At 32.4% G+C, this 24288-nt stretch overlaps 1 protein-coding gene across 1 annotated transcript; it reads right to left on the bottom strand.

Moving 5' to 3' along the window:
* Positions 1 to 19724: 19724 nt before the first annotated feature.
* On the bottom strand, positions 19725 to 22826 carry LOC110698558 (putative B3 domain-containing protein Os03g0621600). Its single transcript, XM_021876002.1, has 4 exons — positions 22589 to 22826; positions 22081 to 22234; positions 20300 to 20749; positions 19725 to 20070 (listed from the first exon to the last, which is right to left on the bottom strand). The coding sequence occupies exons 2-4, from the start codon at positions 22192 to 22194 to the stop codon at positions 19822 to 19824; spliced, it is 813 nt and encodes a 270-aa protein (XP_021731694.1). The 5' UTR covers positions 22195 to 22234; positions 22589 to 22826; the 3' UTR covers positions 19725 to 19821.
* Positions 22827 to 24288: the final 1462 nt, after the last annotated feature.

Here is a 24288-nt window from a genome sequence, read left to right as displayed (position 1 = left end):
AATCGAAGAGAGAGAAATTAAAAATTGAAAGACTTAGGGTTTGGCTGCAAATGTCGCACAGAGCACTCTGTAATTGCGTTTTTTTGTTTTTTTTTTTAAATTTTTTTTTTTTTAATTTTTTTTTTGAAAATGGGGGGACAAGTGTCCCCACTCGTCCCCTTCTAGCTCCGCCCCTGAGTTATTGTAAAACCATCTCATATGATGATATTAAATATAAGATTTTTTGCTTTATCAAGATTTAAGAAAACAAGCCTTACGAAAAAAAAAATACAAGTATAAAACTATTTGGACCCAAATGATGATTTTATCTGTCTCTAACTCTAGCTCTAGCTCTATGTTCAATTAATACTTTGAAACGTTAGTTCATATTGATTTTATCATAATACGATTTTTATGCAAAATTATTTCACACTTTTTTCTCTCTACTAACTGGACGGTCCAATTATTGGGTTAATTAGAGGGGATTGGAATTTCTCAAATTTTCTTCTCTCTAATACGAAGTTATACTTTGTAATATAAATGGATATACTGTATAGTTAATCTAATATTATCACCAACATTAAGCACAAAAATTGGTTTCACTTTGATCCCTTCACCATTTAAATTTGGCCACTTCGAGCCCTTCAACATCATAATCTTGTGCAAGGAATATCAAGCCACCAGCATCCTTAGCTTGTGCGGTACATCAAGAGCAATCCAGCACTATACCTGATTACCGGCAATCCTAAGCTCCACGCACGTACTTAGGTGTTGTTTGGTTGACATGAAAAATGAGTTCACATATCCCTTGTCCATTTCCTAGGAATTAACTTAAGTTTGTTTGGTTGATAATATGGGAACTTTGATTTCCTAGGAATTTATTTCCTATGTTTTATTAGTCAACTTGATAATTTTTTATTTAAGTTAACAAATTTGGAGAGAGAAAGAAAGATATTAAATTATTAGTGATAATAATGCAAGTAGGCCCCACAATAATTATAGGAATTGTGACTTACCAAGGGGGGGCTTGGTAAGTTATTTCCCATGGAATTCCCATTTCCCCCACTTTGATGAATTTGTGTCAACCAAACAACACATGATTTCTTCATTTCCTAGGAAATAGAATTTCCCATGCTATTTACCTCCAACAAAACGACACCTTAGTAGCTCCAGCCGCTTAAAAGCTAGTTTCTCTGTATCCTTAGCATCTTGTGCTACTTCCTTAGTTAAGTCATAGTAATTTATCGTGTGGATGTCAACTATTTTAGTTGATTAAAATATTGTGGTACAATGGTACCTCAAGACTTCGCCTATGTCGGTTATTAGACTGGCTTTGATTCCTGTAACGTGTTGTTACCGAGATGGACAAGTGATCAAGAGAGGCTTGAATGAAAGCTGTAACAACTTCTTTCAATTAAGTATTTAACTAGTATGGAAAGATGTCTTCCAAATCAGGATGTAACAAAACAGTCAACTACCATGAATTGTAGTAATCCCTTGGTGGACGCACAAAGAAATACAAGTGTGATATATTTGAAGATTCACGAAATTAAAAGTTGGAATTCTTCTAGTTTTTAACTAACTTAAATCTCGTACCATGCACGGTTGTACTAGATTTTATAGTGAATTATATTGCAACACTCTATCAACCTATACTAAAAGAGTAAAAGCAAATCCTTTCATGACACTTGTTACTGAATGATGTGGGAGAAAGTGGATCGGAGAAAGAGAGGGAGAGAATAGATCTACATTTTTATTACTGAAATATGTGGGAGTACATACATACATACATATATATATATACATACATGTGATACAATTAGGGTTTCCTTGTAGAATAATAAGCCTAGTATATCTAGAATATCCTAAAATAATCATAAGGATATAATGGACATCCACTAAATACATATATTATATAACACTCCCCCTTGGATGACCATTATCAAATAGTGTGCCTCGTTGAAACCTTATTAGGAAAAATCCGATGGGATAAAAACCTAGTGAAGGAAAAAGAGTACAACACTTTCGTAATACGCCTTGACATGCTGCCTCGTTAAAAACCTTACCAGGAAAACCCAATGGGACAAAACCATGGTTAAGGGAAAAAGAGTGCAGCGCGTATTTTCTCCCCCTGATGAATGCATTACTTGAGATCTTCCAATGTAATGAATCCAATGCCTTCGTAACATCACGCTTGTAGCTGAATAACATTCCTTGATAGTTGATCCTCTTTGATCAAACTTGAATCTTCAAATCTTCATTGTGAGGCATCTTCATTTCTCTATACTTGTGAGAACAATACTTATGTTGCATTTGCCACTATCTTATATGACATTTTGTTGCAAGTTGCCCTACCATCAAAATTATGCCTACTTTTGGAGGTCGTAAAAATAGCTATTGATAATCAAATATTGATAATATTTTATAGCAACTCGTGATATCTTGATATCATTATCTAAGCTTATATGAATTAGTAATAATATAACATAAGTAATTACTATATACTTTACTCATGGTTCTTCTGGACCATAAGAAGATTATTCTTACTGTAATATATCTCATTACTATTCTTCTTTAGACATTTTGCATTTTATACGAGAGTTCTCCAATGAATACAAAAATCGATTTACTCCCGCATGGTTGAACTTCAGGTTGATATTTCAATAACTTAGTCCCCAATACTCTCCATGAGTTTGATAACAATATCAACATTGTCATTTTTCAGAATATAAAATTTGAAGGGCTAGATGTTTGAATACTTTGTATGTAAGTTCTTCGGGAACTTTCATGCATGATTCATAACATTATAAACTTTCATCACAAATAAGCCCATCAGAGTATAAATTTCTTCTTGTAAGTCTTCATCATAATTATAAATTAGTCATATTAAAAACATTTACATATAACACAGTTGTTATATAGAACTAATGCATGCAATATGAGCTATAGAATTCATGATAAAATAAATATTAAACAAAATATATATGTGATGAGTAATGCATCAAACTACATCCTACACATACAATGAGTAATGGATAAATCTAAAACTCAAACATGCACATAAATTAAAGACTCAAAAATGCAAACACTGTATAGTGTGGATTTCAGAAATCCATTTTCTAATTGGACTACTAGTCCATGATAAGCATTCGTATTTCGTTGGACTTCTTGTCTATGATAAGCTTTTGATTTATTATCTTAGTTTCATATCGACATCAAAATGGACATATATTTCTGATCCCTTATTCACAAGTCCATTCCTTCTGCATATGCATATTATTTATCGGTTCCATCTTATACCAGTATCATATAATTCCTCAAGATACAATTTTAATTTGCATGCTATTTTGACAATGAAATCTGAATACATTTCTCATTGGTACCATCATAACTTTTCTTACATAATAGGCCATTTGTTATAATAATTCAGATATCTATACCACTTTTGGGGTACTTCATACACTATGGTATTTATATACTATCACACTATTAAAAGTGTTAACTGCACTATCTTGCCATATATCATATCTTTATTTTGGAACCGATCATACAACCTACACTTCAGATGTAGTGATTCAAATATAATTGGCAAGATTCATCTCATTGTATGAACATTCTCACTATGACCAAAATATATCTCTCTATACCTTTGAATGGGTCATAACGGTGTACAAATCAAATAACAGACGTGCAACCTATCTTGATACAAAAGTTGGCATGTAACTTTACAAATTATCATTATAGGGATCAACTAATTATAATTTTGCAATTTTGCCTACTTACTCCAATTCTCCTTCCCCTAAGTTGGTAAAATATCTCTAAAATTGGGGCAATTCTTCACCAACTTAAAATATAATGTCAAGTTCAACAAATTTCATCTCGCAAGATAATCATATTCAACAAATTTTTACCTCTTCTGGAAAATAATGTAATTTCTATTATGGAGATCAGTCTTAATAGAAAGTCATGATTTGTGCAGTTGTCTATTTTCTTATTCTATTACATATGTGCTGACATAAAATAATAGCCCCAATCAAGAGATTAATTTACTAAGCTATTAAATCACAGTTTTTTTTTTAATTTTTTTTTTTTTTTGACAAAATCTATAAGTAAACTATTTATATTGATGCAAAAGACTTAACAAATAAAATGAAATAAAATAAATTTATGGACTATAAGGTTTTATACTACCCCTTATTAAAAAAAATGAAATTTTTTTATTAGTACCCATACGATACACATATACATAGATATACCCTTCGTCCCTAATTTGTTAACATACTTTGTTCGACACAATGTTTTATACAAATTTATTTGATTTTATTTTACTTTGTGATGATTAAAACCCTTTTTTTATTTAGAGTTATTGAGTTGTCATGGATTTTTACATAATACATGAGTAATATATATATAAGTATTTATTAATATATTATACGATACACATATACATGAATATACCCTTCGTCCCTAACAACGAATTTGTCGATTAATGTGGATTTTTACAACATACTTCATATATTATAGTACTAGATTAGCCCCGTGAGATGCACGACATTCAAAAATTCTTTGAAATATAGAGTATATATTTTATGTAGTCTTATTACTTAATTACCTCACATATATGAGAAAAATTATAGAGACATAACCATTAGTTGTAAATGCTAATTTAATCTAATATCATATCACTAATATATAAAGTCGGTCTTGCAGACAAGTCACGAGACAGTGACAATTGACATTCCAATTTTTCGCCAAGTGTTGAGCCATGTAGGCGATAAATAGATATTATTGTGATTAGATTAGATGTGCGATAGATTAGATTTGATAGATTTGTTTAGGATAAAAAAGTATACATAAAATAATTTATAATTCTTTTGAAATTTTTTTATCTTTTTATTGACAAAAGAATTTTACTTATAACAAAACACAACATATTACAATTAATATGAATATCCAATTAACAATAGGATTTTACTCCTATAAGAATAACCACGTAATAATTATAAATATGACCATGTATCATTAATTTTTTTTTAGTCTACCTTTGATTTACCATCAAATCTTTTGAATCATATATTCTTCGTATTCGGTTGTAATATTTTTTTCACTTAAAAGCGTTTTAATAATTTATTATTTTAAAAAGGTACTACTAAATTTAATACTACAATTATTATTATTATTATTATTATTATTATTATTATTAAACATGCCACAAATAAGTACACTTTCTAAAATGGGTATTCAGGACAACGCTCGAAGGCACGTACTAGTTAAGTATAAACCCATTCAACTATCCAATTAATCAACATTCGGATAGATTATACGGTGCGCTTTCTGTGTGGCTGATCATAGAGTATCGTGAGAAAATACAAATTTATCTCACGTTTATCAAAATTTAAAAATAGTAAATTACATTAAATAAATATGGGCAACATGGTAATTTATCGGGTTTCAATCCATCTTGTGTGTGGCTGGCCACACCGTGTGGCTTCTTGTATATATATAAAAACGAGTTTTTCCCGAGTTTTTAGAGCGCTACGTAGGATTTTATTTTTAAAAAATTATTAGAGCGCCACTTAGGATTAATATTTTTAAAACGCTACAATCGGATTATGCCACGTAAGATTAGTATTTTTAAAGCGCTACGTAGGATTATAATAATAATAAAAAATAAAAAAAAAAGCCACGTAGGAATAATAATTTTAAAACACTATAATAGGATTATGCCACGTAAGATTAATTTTAGAGCATCACATAAGAAAATGTTATATTTTAGCCAATAAAAAAAAAAGGAATTGCAATTTATTTTAGATCAAAAATTTTATATTAATTATAAAAATAAAATCAACGCGTTTTTTGTGTGGCTTGCCATATCGTATGACCGGTTGAGACAAACCCAAACACTGACCGAGTAACCCTAACCGTCCGAGTAACCCTAATCGATTGAGTAGCCCTTGATCAACCAAGTAACTCCTGACCAAGTAATCCCGACCATACGGTGTGACCAGCCACATATGAAACTTTGTGAAATAAAATATTATCTTTTTATATTACGAATTTTATCTAAATATGAGAAACAAAGTTAATAATTCATTTTATAATAAAAAATTCAAGTAGTAAGCAAGCGAATATCACAAAGTTTATTAGATAAATATACATTTAGTAAAATATTTTATTTGAAAAAATACAAATAAACCGTGCATCGCACGGGCTTAATCTAGTATAATTAATTTTGAAGAAGAGCAAACCGAATATGATAATTTAAGCAAATATGAAATGTTAAACTTGTACTATACACGATTTTATATGGAAAATAGAAAAAATATATACATATAAAGTATTTTGTTCAATAAAGCATAATGGAAAGATGCATTAGATACAGATAGTTAGTGATATAGAAGGAAAATAAATAAAATAAAGAGTATAGATAAAATGAAAGAAGGAGAAATTAAATTTGAAATTTAAAACCAGAGAAAAATAAAAGATGTCAGATTTTATTTAGGCAGGAAATTTTTTCTTGTAAAACTATCACGTGAACAATATGACGTCAACGATTGTTACTTTGATATTTACGAATGCTTGTTGGAATTTTTTTATATATTTTTTTTTGACAAAAGCGGAAATTTTATTATTTAGTTGATGTAGATGTGGTGACGGAAAAAGGAAAAAATAATAAGAGAATTGATTTGTGACAATGCCCATTGGCGTGCTTTACATCCAATGACGAGAGATAGATTAATGAAGAAACCCCTGTAAAGGTCGTTCGAAGGGGTTAGCAAATTTAAGGCATCAATCAATCATCAATAACTCTTAAAATTATAAGACACACCTATAATGACATGTGTTAGCTCTCTTGTTGTGTTCTTAATTTTTCTTTTTCTTTTATCTTTTGGAGAAAATCTTCTTTAAGTAAAGTTTTGATTAGGTAAAAAAAAAAGTTGTCTAAAATAACACACCAACAGTGGCACGTATTACTCCTATTGTATTCTTAATTTTTTATTGGAGAAAATCTTCTTTAAGTAAAGTTTTTTTTTTTGAATACTTCTTTAAGTAAAGTTTTAATAATGAGGTAAAAAAAAATGACTAAGATATAAGACACACTAGCAATGACAGTGTCATCTTCTGTTGCGTTCTTAATTTTTATTTATTTATTATATTATATTGGAAAAATATTCTTAAGTAAAGTTTTAATGAGGTAAAAGAAAGTTGATTGAAATGAAAATAACTTTAATTATAGAAAATTAATTATTGCCTAAATCATTAATTTTAGAAAGAACAAAAAAAAAAAAAAAAAAAAGCAATCTCATCATTAGGAAAATATCATATAGATTTCATTACAATCACGTCATTAGGAAAAATATCGTATAGATTACATTACAATCCATACTAATAATAAAAGATTTTTATTAATTATTTTGTCAAGAAAATTGATATGAAATAATATTTTAGATTGCCCGGTTTTGGATAAATTAATAGAGTGATATAATATAGTATGTAAAAGAGAAATTTATTTGCGGGGTTAGATACGTGGCTTTAAGATTTTCATTTAATTACGAAGAAAAATAAAACTGTAATAGTACCACACTAAAATATATAAAAATAATCATATGGTTAAATGCACAACTTTTAAGTACATATTTAGCAAATCGGCTTTTTCACAATTATGTTTCATTTTAGTAAATATTTTGGTAGTTTAGTTTACATTTTTTTAGACATTTTTTTTAATACTGATTAAAATAGTGTTAAATTGATAATAATACTGAAAATTATCTTGTTATTATTAATTTCCTCCCACAATTTGTTATTCCTCCCACAATTTGTTCATTGGAAATATCTTGAAACTATCTTTTTGTTAATTTATTTTGGACATAAATTTATAAAATATTATATTTTTTTATTTGAGAAGAAATTTGTAAAATATCATCAAATTGCCTCATTAAGATTTTTTTTTTTAATTTTTTTTATACTTAAAATAATGCCAAGAGTAAAAATTCCACATTAAGGTAAGAAATCTTCTATGTATCGTAAGATAATAAGAATTTATACCAAATTAAAATACAAATTACAACTATACTTTTTCATTTTTATTTTTGATGAAATTCAACACTATATATATGATCATAATCACTCTAAGAATTCTTGCCAATCAATAGCTTTGTTGTTAGTATTTCTAGACAAGACTTGTCTATTGAAGATTTGAAGGTAATGTTGAGTCCCTTAGGTTTTGATTGATAGTTTTGAATGATGACAAACAGCTAAGGGAAACAGGTCTTTGAAAGTGTTCAATACAGTTGGGGGAACCAACTAAAATAGAACACTGTTTTCCTAGATAAGTTATTGATTATATGAGTTATCTATTGAACTAACTTATCTATATACAGGAAACAGTTAGATGATAAATGTGCTATGTACTGGTGGGGAACCAGTATGAACCGTTTCCTTGACTGCTATGCGGAAAAGCAGTCACATACTCTTTATTGTGCATTAACCATGTTACATGTGCAGTAGTTGAGTTGATTCCAAGACTTGGAGCATAGAAGCCTTTCGAAGATATTTCGAAGAAAGATTGTTTGCTCATAATAGAAGTATTCAAGGAAGATTCAAGTCTTGAAGATTACATGAAGAAAAGACGATTTATGCTTTAATATGTTATCTAGGTTTTCATGTAATATGCTCCGTAGTATGCTTGCATGTTTGGGTTATATAAGTGCTTAAAAGTATATTGAAGTATGATATGAAATCTGGTACAAAGTTGGAACAGGTTTCATAACATGTTTCAATTCAGGGAACCAGGTCGGGAAACCAGGTTCACTGTACGAAATATTCGAGCTGCCGTTTTGGAAAAAGATTTTACAAAAAGATTTTTTCGAAAAGATTATTTTGAAAATATTTTGTGCAGCTGGAAATAAGATGAAATATTCTTGGTTACCTAAAAACTAGGAGTATTTATCTTAATTGATTCTATCTTTGTGATTAAATCAAATAAGATAAATACTTTCCTAAAATTACAATATATCTTATTCTCTAAGATTGTGTGATTTAAGGAAACTAGGTTTTAGGAATCTAAGCTTATATAAACTCATCTTATTTCACATATTTCGGGTGCCTCTCCAGAAATTAAAAAGAGCAATTATTTGAGAGCATATACTTAAGCACTAATCCCATTCATCAAGTCATATACAAGAGCATTCTAGTACAAAAACATTTTCTCTTAATTAGCTTCGTAGAAGTGAGATCAAAGGAGAGTTCTTGATTCTTGTATTGAGTCTTTAACAAAGGGGTTAAAGGCTGGGTGAGTGTTTGTGAGTTCAAACACATTGGGCTTACGAGTGTAAGTCGAGAGCACACTCGGAGTAGAGTGTGGGGTAGACTGGTTCCCGGAGTAGGGAAACAGTAGAGTGTTCTTTGTCTTTGTTTTTCGGAGTAGATTAATAAAGGACTTAGGATAGGAGGACGTAGGCCTGAGTTGGCTGAACCTCGTTAAATTTGTTGTGTTCTTTATTGCTTTGTTTTATTCCGCTGCATAAGGGAACCAGCACAACTGGTTCCTTACACATAATCCGAAAAGAAGCAAAAATCGCTAACGATTACTTAACACTCAATTCACCCCCCCCTCTTGAGTGCCCATTGAACCTTCAATTGGTATCAGAGCCTAAGCTTCTCGAAAGAGTAACATCTAGAGGAGTTAAGAATGAGTACTCAAGAATTAAGTGCAATCGGTTATGACAACAAGTCACCCAAGTTTAATGGAAATAATTATGCTTGGTGGAAGAACAGGATCCAGAATGTTATCATGGGTATCGATTACGAATGCTGGCTCGTAGTTAAAAATGGTCCTAATATCATTCTCAAGAAAGATGTTGAGGGGAACCAGGTTCCCAAGAAAGATAGCGAATTGGTCACTGCTGATTACAAGTTGCTGGAGAAGAATGCTAAGGCAATGTCAATACTACAACAAGCAATAGGTGAGACCGAAACAAATCGTATATCTGGCTGCAGTAGTGCTAAGGAGATATGGGACACCCTTGAACTTGCGTTTGAGGGAACCAGTGAGGTAAAACGGTCTAAAATTGATTTAATCATGTCTAAATATGAATTGTTTGCCATGAATAAAAATGAAAAAATCAATGATTGCTTTCGTAGGTTTATGACTATTGTAAATGATCTTAGATCTCTTGGTAAAAATTTATCTGACGAGGATCTTGTGAGAAAATTATTGCGTAGTTTAACAGATGCATGGACAGCCAAGGTAACAGCAGTATACGAAACAAAGGATCTGTCTACCTTGTCTCTGGAACAGCTGATTGGTTCCCTTATGACTCATGAGATGCTGATTGACTCTAAGTCTGAGAAGGAACCAGCAAGAGGCATGGCGCTTAAGGGAACAGTAGAAGATGATGAAGATGAAATTAGCATGATTGCAAAAAGATTTGAGAGATCTCTTCGAGATCAAAGAAAGAATTTCAAAGGTAAGCATTTTAAAAACTATAAAAAATCTAACTCTAATTCTTCTTCTACAGGATGTTTCAAGTGTGGAGAAAAAGGACATCTTATTCGAGATTGTCCTAAGTGGAATGACAAACAGTCTAAATCCGGAGATAAACAAGCATACAAGAATGCCATGATAGCTTCCATGTGGGGAGACTCTGACTCAGGGTCAGATGAAGAAGAAGGATCACCCAACTCAGATGTTTGCCTAACTGCCTTTACAAACATCAAGGAAAACAACACTGGTCCAGGAACCAGAGGGGGAACCAGTACATTCAACAAATGCTTTATGGCAAAGAAGGATGTACTACATGAACGCAAGGTAAGCTTAGAGCAAATTAGAGAAGATATGCATGAATATGATAGAGAAAATATGCTTGCTTGTATTGATTCCTTACTAGATGAATGCTATAAATTAAGTGAAACATACATAATTTGCAAAAGAGAATTAAAAGAAAAAAGTGGTGAATGTAATATTGCTATTGCTAGCTGTGATCATCTAGAAGGAGTCTGTTATGAACTAAAAAATCAAGTAGCAGAACTAGAGGTTGAATTGGACAAGTGTAAAGTGGAACTAGAAAAGGAAAGATCGTTTGAACCAATTGATGGTGAAGAGGATCTGACCTCCTGGTTCCCTAGAGACTTATCAACCACTAGTGATACTCTTGATTTTTCAGTAGCTATAAGTAAAGCAAATTCATGTACTAGAACTTCCTTGTTGAAGGCCTTTGAAACATTGGCTTACAACCTGGAAAATTCTCACAAGGAAATTGCTTCACTTAAAGCTGCACAGTTCACTGTTTCCCCTACAGGTACCAGTGTAGATGTCAGTAATATGATTGATAAGTATGAAAGTAATATTTGTGATTTGCATGCGGAAATCAATCAACTGAAAAAGGACAAGCAACCAGTGGTTGTTGACATGTCTATTGACCGTATGGTTTCAAAGCTTAATCTACAATTCGAAGCTTTAAAAAGTAACTTTGATTTTCTTAAAGAGAAAAACGAATTGTTGACTAAGACACTTGAAACCAGAGAAAAAGAACTTAATGATAGTCATAGACATGTGGACAAATTATTGAATGCTCAAAAATCCTTAAATTACCTGACTTCATCAAGAGGAAACAGAGGAAAAGTTGGTCTCGGTTATACTAGACAGAGAACCAGGACTAACTGGTCTCCCAGAGAAACCACCTGGATCAAAGAATATCAACGAGGCAAGTATGTCATGACTAAAGAGATGCATGTGTGTTTTCATTGTGGTAAAAATGGACATAAGATACATGAATGTCCAGCTAAGAAAATTAGTGCTAATAAGAACAGCAAGGGTGCAAAGTGTGTTTGGAGAAGAAAGGATCAACAAGTTGTTAATATTGTTGAAAAGGGACCCAAGTATGTTTGGGTTCCTAAATCTAATGTTTGATTTGCTCTTGCAGGCTAGAGTGAAGGGAGACACCTATTGGTATTTGGACAGTGGTTGCTCAAGACACATGTCCGGGGATAAAGATCAATTCCTTTCACTAGTGGCCTTTGATGGAGGAAGTGTCACCTTTGGGGATAACAGCAAGGGAACCATCACTGGTTTAGGTAAGGTTGGTAAGACACTTTCTAACGCAATAGATGATGTTTATTATGTTGAAGGCTTGCAACATAATCTCTTGAGTATTTCTCAATTATGTGACAAAGGTAATAGAGTTGAGTTTCAAGCCAACCTATGTCACATAGTTAACTCACAAACAGGAGAACTTGTATGTGAGGGAACCAGGAAGCATGATGTTTACATCACCTTCTTAGATAAAATCCCTCAAGACAAGTCCATCTGTTTGAGAGCTGTTTCTGACAATAATCAATGGATTTGGCATAAGAGGTTTGGACATGCTAGCCTAACACTTCTAAACAAACTTAAAATACGTGACTTAGTTGTAGGCCTTCCTAACATTAAGTATGAAGCTGATAAAGTTTGTTCTGAATGTGTAAGGGGGAAACAGGTCAAAATTTCTTTTAAGCCTAAAACTATTATGAGTACCAGCAGACCCTTCGAACTTGTACAAATTGACTTGTGTGGTCCCATGAGAGTACAAAGTCGAAGAGGTCATAGATATGTCTGTGTTATGGTTGATGATTATTCTAGGTACACTTGGGTAATGATGTTACACACAAAGGATGAAACGTTTGAAGAATGGGTAACATTGGTGAAACAAGTGGAGAACCAGCTCACCCACAAGCTGGTCTCGGTAAGATCAGACCATGGTACTGAATTTGATAATGCTAACTTTATTGATTATTGTAGGGAACATGGAGTTAATCACAACTTCTCAGCCCCTAGAACACCTCAACAAAATGGTGTTGTAGAAAGGAAGAATAGAACTCTTGAGGAGATGGCGAGGACGATGCTCATTGAGAGTGGTCTCCCAAAGAGTTTTTGGGGAGAAGCTGTTGACACTGCTTGCTATATATTGAATAGAGGTCTCATTAGACCAAAGTTAAATAAGACTCCCTATGAACTTCTTAAAGGTCGAAAGCCCAACATCACATACTTTCGTGTCTTTGGATGTAAATGTTATGTGCATAATAATGGGAAGAATCAACTTGATAAGTTTGATCCTAGAAGTGATGAGGGAATCTTTCTTGGATACTCTTCTCACAGCAAAGCATATAGAGTCTTCAATAAAAGGACTCTTTGTGTTGAGGAGAGTGTCCATGTCATTTTTGATGAATTTAACATGTCTTCTGAGATTGCGCAGGTACAACCTGATGAGGTGATTGGATTGATGGATTTCACGGGGAACCAGTATACTGGTCCCACGGATGAAGTAAAAGCAGATCTAGGCCTACCAAATACTCCACCAGATGATAATGATGAAGTGCCTAGAGAAGAAAATGAAGATAATGAGGACTCTGAAGGGGAACCAAGTCCTGATGGTTCCTCAAATAATAGACAGGTAATGAGTTCAGGGGGAACAGAAGAAGGTACCACCCCTGAACCTGAGGTAAGTAATGATAGAGGAAACAGCATGAATGTGAATCCTCCTGGCTCCTCAGAAGAAGGAGAGATCCATGAACATGCTGGTTCCCAACTTAATGAGAAAGCACAAAACAGTCTTAATTTTAAAAGTTATAGATATCAATCTTCTCATCCCACTGATCAAATAATTAGTGATATAAATAAGGGGATTCAAACGAGAACAAATGTTTTTCAAAACTTTTGTGCTTTCTATTCTTTCCTGTCTAATGTAGAGCCTACTGACTATAAAATGGCATTGACTGATCCTGATTGGGTACTAGCTATGCAAGATGAGTTAAATCAGTTTCAGAGGAACCAGGTTTGGCACCTGGTTCCCCGTCCCAAGGAAAGATCAGTCATTGGCACTAGATGGGTCTTTAGAAACAAGTTAGATGACCTTGGTACTATAGTCAGAAACAAAGCAAGGCTAGTGGTGCAAGGGTACAATCAACAAGAAGGAATTGACTATGATGAGACGTTTGCACCAGTAGCTAGGCTAGAGGCTATTAGGATTTTAATTGCTTATGCTGCCCACATGAATTTTAAGCTGTTTCAGATGGATGTAAAGACTGCCTTCCTCAATGGATATTTAAAGGAAGAAGTATATGTGGAGCAGTCACCTGGTTTTGAAGATGCACTGTTCCCCCAACATGTGTACAAGTTGGACAAAGCATTATATGGGTTGAAACAAGCTCCGAGGGCTTGGTATGAAAGATTGTCCAATTTCTTGATGGCAAATGATTACAAGAGGGGAACAGTAGACAAGACCTTGTTCATAAGAACCAGGGGGAAACACTTGATTGTAGTACAAATTTATGTTGATGATATTTTATTTGGTGCTACTAATCAGGTTTTATGTGATGAATTTGCTAATCTTATGCAGAGTGAATTTGAAATGAGCATGATGGGAGAACTAGGATTCTTCCTAGGGCTGCAGATTAAGCAAATGGATGATGGAATAATGATCCATCAACAAAAGTACTTAAAAGAGTTGCTGGAAAAATTCGGCATGGAGAACAGCAAAGCTTATGATACACCTGTTCCCCCATCTACAAAATTAGATGTTGATCTTAAGGGAAAAGATGTTGAAGCTTCTCTTTATACAGGAATGATAGGTTCTCTACTTTACCTAACAGCTAGTAGACCTGACATTGTGTTTTTTGTTGGTTTGTGTGCTAGGTTTCAAAGCAATCCAAAGGAATCTCACTTGAAGGCTGTTAGAAGGATACTTAGGTATCTTGTAGGAACAACAAATCTGGGATTGTGGTACCCCAAAGGCAGTACCATTGATCTTATTGGATACACAGATGCAGATTATGCTGGTTTCTTAGTTGATAGAAAGAGCACATCAGGTATGGCACACTTTCTTGGCTCTTGTCTAATTTCATGGGGTTCTAAAAAGCAAAATTCAGTGGCCCTATCCACAGCAGAGTCTGAATATATAGCTGCAGCTTCATGCTGTTCCCAGCTACTGTGGATAAGGAACCAGCTGAAAGATTTTGGTGTTATTTATAAAAGTGTTCCTATTTTTTGTGATAACACTAGTGCAATCAATATTTCAAAGAATCCTGTGCAACACTCCAAGACAAAACACATTGAAATAAGACACCATTTTTTAAGAGACAATGTGGAAAAAGGATTGGTGGAGATGTTGTTTTGTAAAAGTGAAGATCAAATTGCTGATATCTTCACAAAGCCTTTGTGTAGAGAGTCTTTTTGTAGGTTAAGAGTCCTTTTAGGTCTAGTTAGATTTTAGGTATTGGCTTCAATTACTTCCTTCAATGATTGGTTAGAATGGTATTCTCTTGTATAGTGTGTGTACATACTTATGTTGATATCTTTCAAGTGTTGTGTAGATGGTTCAAAATCTCAAAAGGATTGAGAATCATTGTTGTAAGAAACAGGTGAAATCAGGCTGAATTGCCAGAAACAGCGTGACATGGTTCTATACAGGTACCAGCAAAGGGAAACAGCAGACCAGCTCTGATATGTCATCCGATAATATCTTTTATTTTCGGAAGATTACTATAAGATATTTCCTTTTGGAAGGAATTTATCTTATTTCAGTTATTTAATCCCATATAAAAGGCAAACATATCATATGCCTTATTTATAGTTGGTTGAGATAATTATGGTAAAAGATAATTACCAAATTTTTTATTTCAATTTAAAAAAAAATATCCTTTACAGTTGCTTTTTATTGGCTCAACTAACTCTTTTCTTTCCTTCTTCTCTCTTTGTGCTTCATTGTTAAATATATACACTAACCCTTTGTGCAGATCATCAATCATCATCACTCGAAATTCTCTTTCTCTCTCTCGTATGCTTTAAATTCATCATTGTTCATTCGGTTACTGTTCACTCAAGGAACCAGCTCAGTCTCAGGGGGAACATCAGAAGGAAGCTCAAATGTCCTTAAGCCCGAAGTTGGAGGAAATTCGGAAAAGTCAGAGTGAAGAGGATGAAATAGAGATTGTTGGTTACAATGAGGAGACACTCATTGTTAAGACCATGGTACGAAGTAGAGTAACTCAATCTTCATTAAAGAAGTTCACTGAGAAGGTGTAGGAGGAACAATCCATTAATTCTCTTCCGGAAACCAAGAGAAAAAGGGTACCAGCAAGAACCTTTCACACCACAAAAGGGTGGAGGTCTTTGCTTGATTGATGTGATGCTAGTCTTGTACTCGTTATGCAACAAGGAGAACTTTATGAATAAGTGCGGATCTCTCATGATTTATAAAAAAAAAATAAAAAAAAAAAAAAAATAGAGGAACCAGCAGGTCAGGAAGTGGTTTTGAAACAGATTGGGGAATCACAAGAATATGCTTAGTAATATAATGATTTTGGTTTAAGCAGAGCATGGTGACAAGGATGAAGAGGAATCAGATGATAATACAGAAGATGTTGCAAAGTTCGAGGAGGAGGAAGGGAACGAGAATGATGATGAGGAGTGATGCTGTTTCTGTTCTTGTTTCCTCACCCTCATGTTTATTCTAAAATAACTGATTTTGTTGGTCTGTCTACTTCTCTCCATTCCATGAACTTTCTTTTTGGATGGATTTGGGCTTCTTTGGTTGAACTTTGTTGGCTTGTATGAACTACTAACTCTGCTATGGTATGAACTGTTTGACTAATCTCTTTTTGCAGCATAATGCTTGAATGGTGGTTGATGCCATTGTATGGATAAGCACATTAACTTGTGCACATTGCTTTTACTTGTGGATACTTTTTAATGATGCCAAAAGGGGGAAGTAGTTTGAAGTTGAAGCCTAAGGTTTAGCTAGTTTAGATTGAGTCAGTTTGAGTCTTTTTATTTCGTATTTTCTATTTTCTGTTTAGGGGACCAGTTAGCCTAACTGACTTGTTCCAAAGAGTTTTGAGTCCTTGAAGTTTTTGACGGTTTTCTTTTTGAGCATGTCCACAGGTTCAAGAACTTCAAGAGTTTGTCATCATCAAAAAGGGGGAATTTGTTGAGTCCCTTAGGTTTTGATTGATAGTTTTGAATGATGACAAACAGCTAAGGGAAACAGGTCTTTGAAAGTGTTCAATACAGTTGGGGGAACCAACTAAAATAGAACACTGTTTTCCTAGATAAGTTATTGATTATATGAGTTATCTATTGAACTAACTTATCTATATACAGGAAACAGTTAGATGATAAATGTGCTATGTACTGGTGGGGAACCAGTATGAACCGTTTCCTTGACTGCTATGCGGAAAAGCAGTCACATACTCTTTATTGTGCATTAACCATGTTACATGTGCAGTAGTTGAGTTGATTCCAAGACTTGGAGCATAGAAGCCTTTCGAAGATATTTCGAAGAAAGATTGTTTGCTCATAATAGAAGTATTCAAGGAAGATTCAAGTCTTGAAGATTACATGAAGAAAAGACGATTTATGCTTTAATATGTTATCTAGGTTTTCATGTAATATGCTCCGTAGTATGCTTGCATGTTTGGGTTATATAAGTGCTTAAAAGTATATTGAAGTATGATATGAAATCTGGTACAAAGTTGGAACAGGTTTCATAACATGTTTCAATTCAGGGAACCAGGTCGGGGAACCAGGTTCACTGTACGAAATATTCGAGCTGCCGTTTTGGAAAAAGATTTTACAAAAAGATTTTTTCGAAAAGATTATTTTGAAAATATTTTGTGCAGCTGGAAATAAGATGAAATATTCTTGGTTACCTAAAAACTAGGAGTATTTATCTTAATTGATTCTATCTTTGTGATTAAATCAAATAAGATAAATACTTTCCTAAAATTACAATATATCTTATTCTCTAAGATTGTGTGATTTAAGGAAACTAGGTTTTAGGAATCTAAGCTTATATAAACTCATCTTATTTCACATATTTCGGGTGCCTCTCCAGAAATTAAAAAGAGCAATTATTTGAGAGCATATACTTAAGCACTAATCCCATTCATCAAGTCATATACAAGAGCATTCTAGTACAAAAACATTTTCTCTTAATTAGCTTCGTAGAAGTGAGATCAAAGGAGAGTTCTTGATTCTTGTATTGAGTCTTTAACAAAGGGGTTAAAGGCTGGGTGAGTGTTTGTGAGTTCAAACACATTGGGCTTACGAGTGTAAGTCGAGAGCACACTCGGAGTAGAGTGTGGGGTAGACTGGTTCCCGGAGTAGGGAAACAGTAGAGTGTTCTTTGTCTTTGTTTTTCGGAGTAGATTAATAAAGGACTTAGGATAGGAGGACGTAGGCCTGAGTTGGCTGAACCTCGTTAAATTTGTTGTGTTCTTTATTGCTTTGTTTTATTCCGCTGCATAAGGGAACCAGCACAACTGGTTCCTTACACATAATCCGAAAAGAAGCAAAAATCGCTAACGATTACTTAACACTCAATTCACCCCCCCCCCCCTCTTGAGTGCCCATTGAACCTTCAGGTAATATAACTATCAAAGTTATCAACTATCATGCAAATATACTAACGTTTTGTTTTTATTGTCAACAAAATTCTAGGGTATTGGATAAAAAAATTCCTGTATTAAACTCATTACTTTCTACATAGTATATTATATAAGAGAGCATACTTAAGTTTGATTATCTTTTAGGACCTCGATAAACTTTGGAAGACATGAAGACAATCAGTATGATGATAGCTCTACTCTTTGTTGCCCTTGTGATTTGTTCAGGTTTGTACATTACTTATCTTTTTCATTAAAATAATAAATTACACGTAATGTTTTTTTTTTTTACATTATTGTAATGATTATTTTGGTTAACAACTATAGTATAACTTTACTAATAATTGATTAATGTATACATTAATATGATATTGGCAGCGGATGATCTTGGAACTTCAGAAGTGTCATGTTGTCAAGACAATCATATAGGAGAATGTATTCCAGGATCTCCAAGTGAAAGCAACTGCGACAGTTTATGTCGTAACAAGCCTTGCTCTAAAGGAGGCTTATGCAAAGTTTTACCACACCCTCCCCCTAATCATTATTGCCATTGTTATTGTTGATCTATATGCTATAGTTTCGCAATAATTATTATACCTACTTCAGTTCTTATCCGGTTATTAAAATAAGGAACTTTCATACTTTAACATTCATCTTATATAATGGCTCATTCTAAATGGAAGTCTTGATATTCAATTTATAATTAAAATTTATAGTATGTTATCTTATTATTTACTCTCTTTTTGTATTCCGTTATTACATTAGACTGTACAAGAGTCAAGATACATCGTATTTTTCTAAATTAGCTTGGTTCATTACTTGTTCTTCGGATACAATTTTTCAGACACACGCATTTTTCACATAATCTGAAATCAAAATTATCAAATGCATATGTAGATTATCACCAAAAATCAAATGCATGTAGCAACTCTTGCAACATCGATGGACATCATAATATGATCCTAGAGATATCAAGAGATAATATATCTGTTGGTATCAATATTATTATCGTATCCTATAATCTTCTGTTATTATCTTTAGTAATCACTAATTATATTATTTGATTATTGTAAATCCTTAGGTGAATAATAGAAATTGTATTATTGATTATTCTTTAGTAATATAATCAAGGTTTCTCTCACTCTATTATCTATTGTCATCACTATATATATTATTTGATTCTTGTAAATCCTTAGGTGAATCATAAAAATTGTATTAGGACTATTCTTTTGTAATATAATCAAGCTTTCTAGTTTCTCTCCTACACTCCCTGCTTCCCAACATTCTTTATCTTATAACTTTATCACATATGATAGACAAGCTGATAGCAAGGGTATAGTAATAATACTAGCTACTTCATATATTACAAACATCGAACTATGATCAAAATGTATAAGCTAGCATAAGATTAGACAAAGTAATCTATTCTTTAATCACTTTAAACGTAACACTACTACTTTTCTTGTCCACCAACACGAATGTGTACTCCTCTCCTTTATGTTCATCCCAATGGTTTTCTTTCATGAATTTCCTCCAAGATTTTCCATGTAAACGAATCAATTGCTTATAAACGTAGCATGCTACATGCCACTCCCTTCCATCCCCCGTTTGTAACATGATAGATTCGTACGACTTCTCCATGTGTTGGCTACTAAACCCCCGGGGAAATTGCTGAGGAAAACGGATGAGAACATAATGTTAGCGTGCTGAAAATAATAGCCACGCTGATACAACATATAAGTGTAAATTGAACTAGTATGCAGGCTAATGCATCAACATGACGAGCAAATGCATCAATGTGACAACTATATAAGGTAGTGAATTAATGATAGCATATACTAATACAGTTTAGTAATCACCAATACGAAGTACTACGTATAACATAAGCTAGAAGGCTCACCATATAGCAGTACTTGCCCTTGATCGAGATATGAGATTGTTGCACTGTAATGGTGAAGGAGGGTCTGTTGCTGTTACGCTCCAATACTTTGCCACCCCTGTGTATATCCTTTTCTGCTTCATCTTCGTCGTCCTCTACAACCTTTTCCTTGACATTCTGAGGAAACTTCTGCTTGGCATATTGATCATATTTTGTAGGATAGTCAATCTCACTACAAGATAAATCGAATATGTAAACTTTGAAACGCTTATTTCCTTGATACTCGAACTCCAGGAAGTAACCATATTCTACAGCATTTTGTTCCATAAAATTTGCCCATCCTTTAGTAAAGCAGAGCTTGTTATCAACTTGTTCGAGTGCAATCTTCCACGAAAGACCGGTTCGGATTGTGAGTCTTGCATTTGTTGGAAGCTGAAGGTTAAACTCCTTTGCAAATGCATCAGGAATACTCTGTCAAAAAACCAAATTATATCATATACAAGTATATTTTGTACTATAGTACGGAGTATTAGACATGCATTACAGAAAGAAAAACAGAATTACAATTATAAATACTCCATTCCACCAAAAGGAAATCATATGTCAATTTCGTTCTCATCCAACAAACTAAGTTAGTTACACTCAATATGCTCAATAATCACTGCTATCTAGCACCTGGTGAGGCTTTCAGCAAAAATAAATAGTTAGCCTTACTCTGTTACTATTATACAATTATGGGAAATTATGTTACTCAAACTCTTCAATTATCCATGCCGGATATTTACCATTCCGATATATGAGTAAGGATACTTAGACATTTCACTTTGGGTCAAAGTTATGTAAACTTTTCACAAAATAGCCACGTCGAACAATTGGACACATACTGTAGGTGTGTCCAACATAGATCGGAGAAAATAATCGTGAAAGTACGACAAATAATACGGACTATTTTTCCAAAGTGGACAATAAAAGATCATAAAGACTTCTATCCTACTCATACTTTAATACTTAAGTCACATTTCTATCTCCGTCCATCAAGTAATACTTGGTCCAGTAAAACTTATAGGGGACAACTTGAGGGTAGATATTCTTGTAACCTTTCCCCAGGCTCTCACAAACTTTGCCCGCTAACTAGGACAGTAGGACTGGGTTAACATGTGTGAGGTTCCGGTCTGACATGGCGCTTAGACTCCAGCCGTGCCCCTCTTTAGGTGATGATTCTAATGTAGTTTTATGACTCTTGCGGTTTTAAAATGGACGGTTGAGATTATTTGTTTTTTAAAATTATTTTTAATTAGTAATTTTAATTTTTTAATTATTTTAAATATATTTTTATCTTCCAGAAATTATTTTTTAAATATTTTATGAATTCTAGAAATAAAAAAATTTATATAAAATAATGAATTTTTTTTTTTTTAATTATAATTACTAATTAAAGATAAATAAAAAAAATAAACAATCTCAACCGTCCATTTTTTAAAAATTGTGGTAGTCAAAAGTTATAGGACTATATTAGAATTATTTTCACATATGCTATTACCATTTGTAAGATTTGATGCATAAAATAACAATCTGTACAACGTATTTGGTCTCAATAATTAAAAAAATAATCAATGTAATTACTTCTTTTTATTTCAAGCCAATTCCATGTTAATCACCTCTAACTCAATGGACCAGATCGGGTGACTTGCCAACTAAATATAATTCTCATGTCATATACTAAATCAATTATACCAAAAATCATCCAAAAAAAAAAAAATTATAAAAATTGAAAAAAATAATAATAAAAGAAGAGAAATTACCAGGGTTTTGGATTGAAGAATTTTAGGGAGGATAATTTTAAAGAACTTCTTGGGATTTATCTTCTTAAAATTTTTATCTTTATTACTCCCTTCTTCTCTTCTCCTTTTCTTCATTGCTCCCAGCTATTTTTTTATATTTTCTGCATCATTAATCCTGAAAAAAAAAAAAATAAATAAAATCAAACTTTTAAATTGCAAATTCAGTTCTAATTTTTTTTCCAAAATATATAGAATTTTCCAAAAATCAAACTTTTAAACAAACCCCCTGTTTTAACCAAAACCCTAACCCAATTTGATTTTAAAACCCTAGGAACTACAATAATCTAATCGACGATCAAGTAACGAAATCATGTTTCACACACATACTAGACATGGATTCCATAAAAATACAAATTAAAAACATTTTTAAAAAAATAAACTTTTTCATATCCATAAACACCATAATTGAGTGAAAAGCAAAATGATAAACTACAATTAAAGAGGAAAAAGACCACAGAAAAGAATATACCTTATGGAGCTTAGAATAATTAGAGTCTTGAAACTTTTGAGGGGCCACTTTAATGGAGCTCACTGAAGAGGAAGTTTTTTGTATTTTTATTAAAAAAGAAATGCTCTGTTTTTTTTTTTTTTTTTTTTTTTGAAAGAGGAAAATGATGAGGGAAGCAACTGACACTGAGTTGATGGTTATCTTAATTTCCGAGGAGAAATTGCAATTACATACTTTCTCCGTTTTTATTTCGTTGACACCGTTTACCTTTTACACTTTTCATACATTACATTTTGATTCGCTTTTATAATTTATGGGTACGATAAAATTTAGTTATGTATAATCTTGTTTGAATTGTCTCAATATATATTTTATTAATATACATTTTTTTTAATTTTATAATATTAATAATTAGAGATATTAATACGAAGGTTACCTCCGGTACACATGACATTCCCTTCATGCTACAAACCAAACTTCAGTCACTTGTTTACAACTTTTGACAAAATTCAGTACCCTCCATTATTATTAACTTGTATAATAAGGTAAAGTGTTACATTTTTCAAAGAAGTTACTAAAATTCAAGACAAATGTTCGTAATTTATTTTTCTTTATTTACGGAGTTGTGGTTTTTTTTTTTGGTGTCAATAGTCATTAAGTCATCATTGATGCTAACAGTGGCGGATCCAGGATTTCCGACATAGTGTGTCACCATCAATTATTGATCATTTGTGAAAGTACAATTTTTTTTTCCATGTCTTGTTCATAATTAATTTCAATCCAAAAATTATATATATATATATATTTCACCAAATTGATTTCAATCCAAAAATAGGACACAAAAATTCATACCACAACCAAATACAGTATTAAGAATTCAATTTTACAAGTCGAAAATACTACAAATAACATGTTATAAACAAATGGTACAATAAAATTATTATATTGAATTAACTTTATGATTTTTTCGTTAATTGATAAGCTTTATGGGGAAATATTAAAATTGGTTGTACAAATATAAGATATAAAAAGGGGAAAAAATTATTAAAATATTATACAAAAAAAAGTGAGATAACTTAAGAGACCAGTTATTAATATAACTGGTCTCTTTAATGAAAAAAAGTAGCAAAATAATTGCGAAATGCAATAGCAGCATCAAAGAGACCTTTTATATAAATAACAGGTCTCTTTAATATTTAAAAAAACCACAGCAAGTCTTTTGTAGCAATAGCAGCATTAAAGAGATCGCCTATCTTAATAAGAGGTCTCTTTGATATTGTTTGTTGTTACCAATAGCAGCATCAAAGAGACCACCTATCTATAATAAGGGGTCTCTTTGATATTTTATTTTTAAAAAAAATACTATGTCACCGGACCCACTATGACTAAAGGTGGGTCCGCCCCTAGATGCTAAGGTTCCAAAACTGGTTTTGCATTTTTTAAAACAAAAACAAGTATTTAATGTCCACTTAAATTTGCATGTCCTACGCTAATTATTACGTCAAAATTACTCCAATTCACACTCCAAGACTGGACTTGTAAAATCATTTTATCTAACCTTAAATTATTTCGTGTTAAAATATAATTTTTTCAAACAACACATGTACTGGTCAATATAAAAAAAAAAAAAAAAAAAAAAAAAGTAATCTTTAATTTCTTTATTAAAACGGATATGGAGTGTTAATATTTTGTACGAAATGATAACTTTGGTTGTTTGCCTT

This window comes from Chenopodium quinoa, unplaced genomic scaffold, assembly GCF_001683475.1.
Source record: "Chenopodium quinoa cultivar QQ74 unplaced genomic scaffold, ASM168347v1, whole genome shotgun sequence".
Classification (NCBI taxonomy): Eukaryota; Viridiplantae; Streptophyta; class Magnoliopsida; order Caryophyllales; family Amaranthaceae; genus Chenopodium; species Chenopodium quinoa.
Note: the sequence above shows the minus strand (reverse complement) of the source record. Positions and strands in the feature narration are given on the sequence as shown.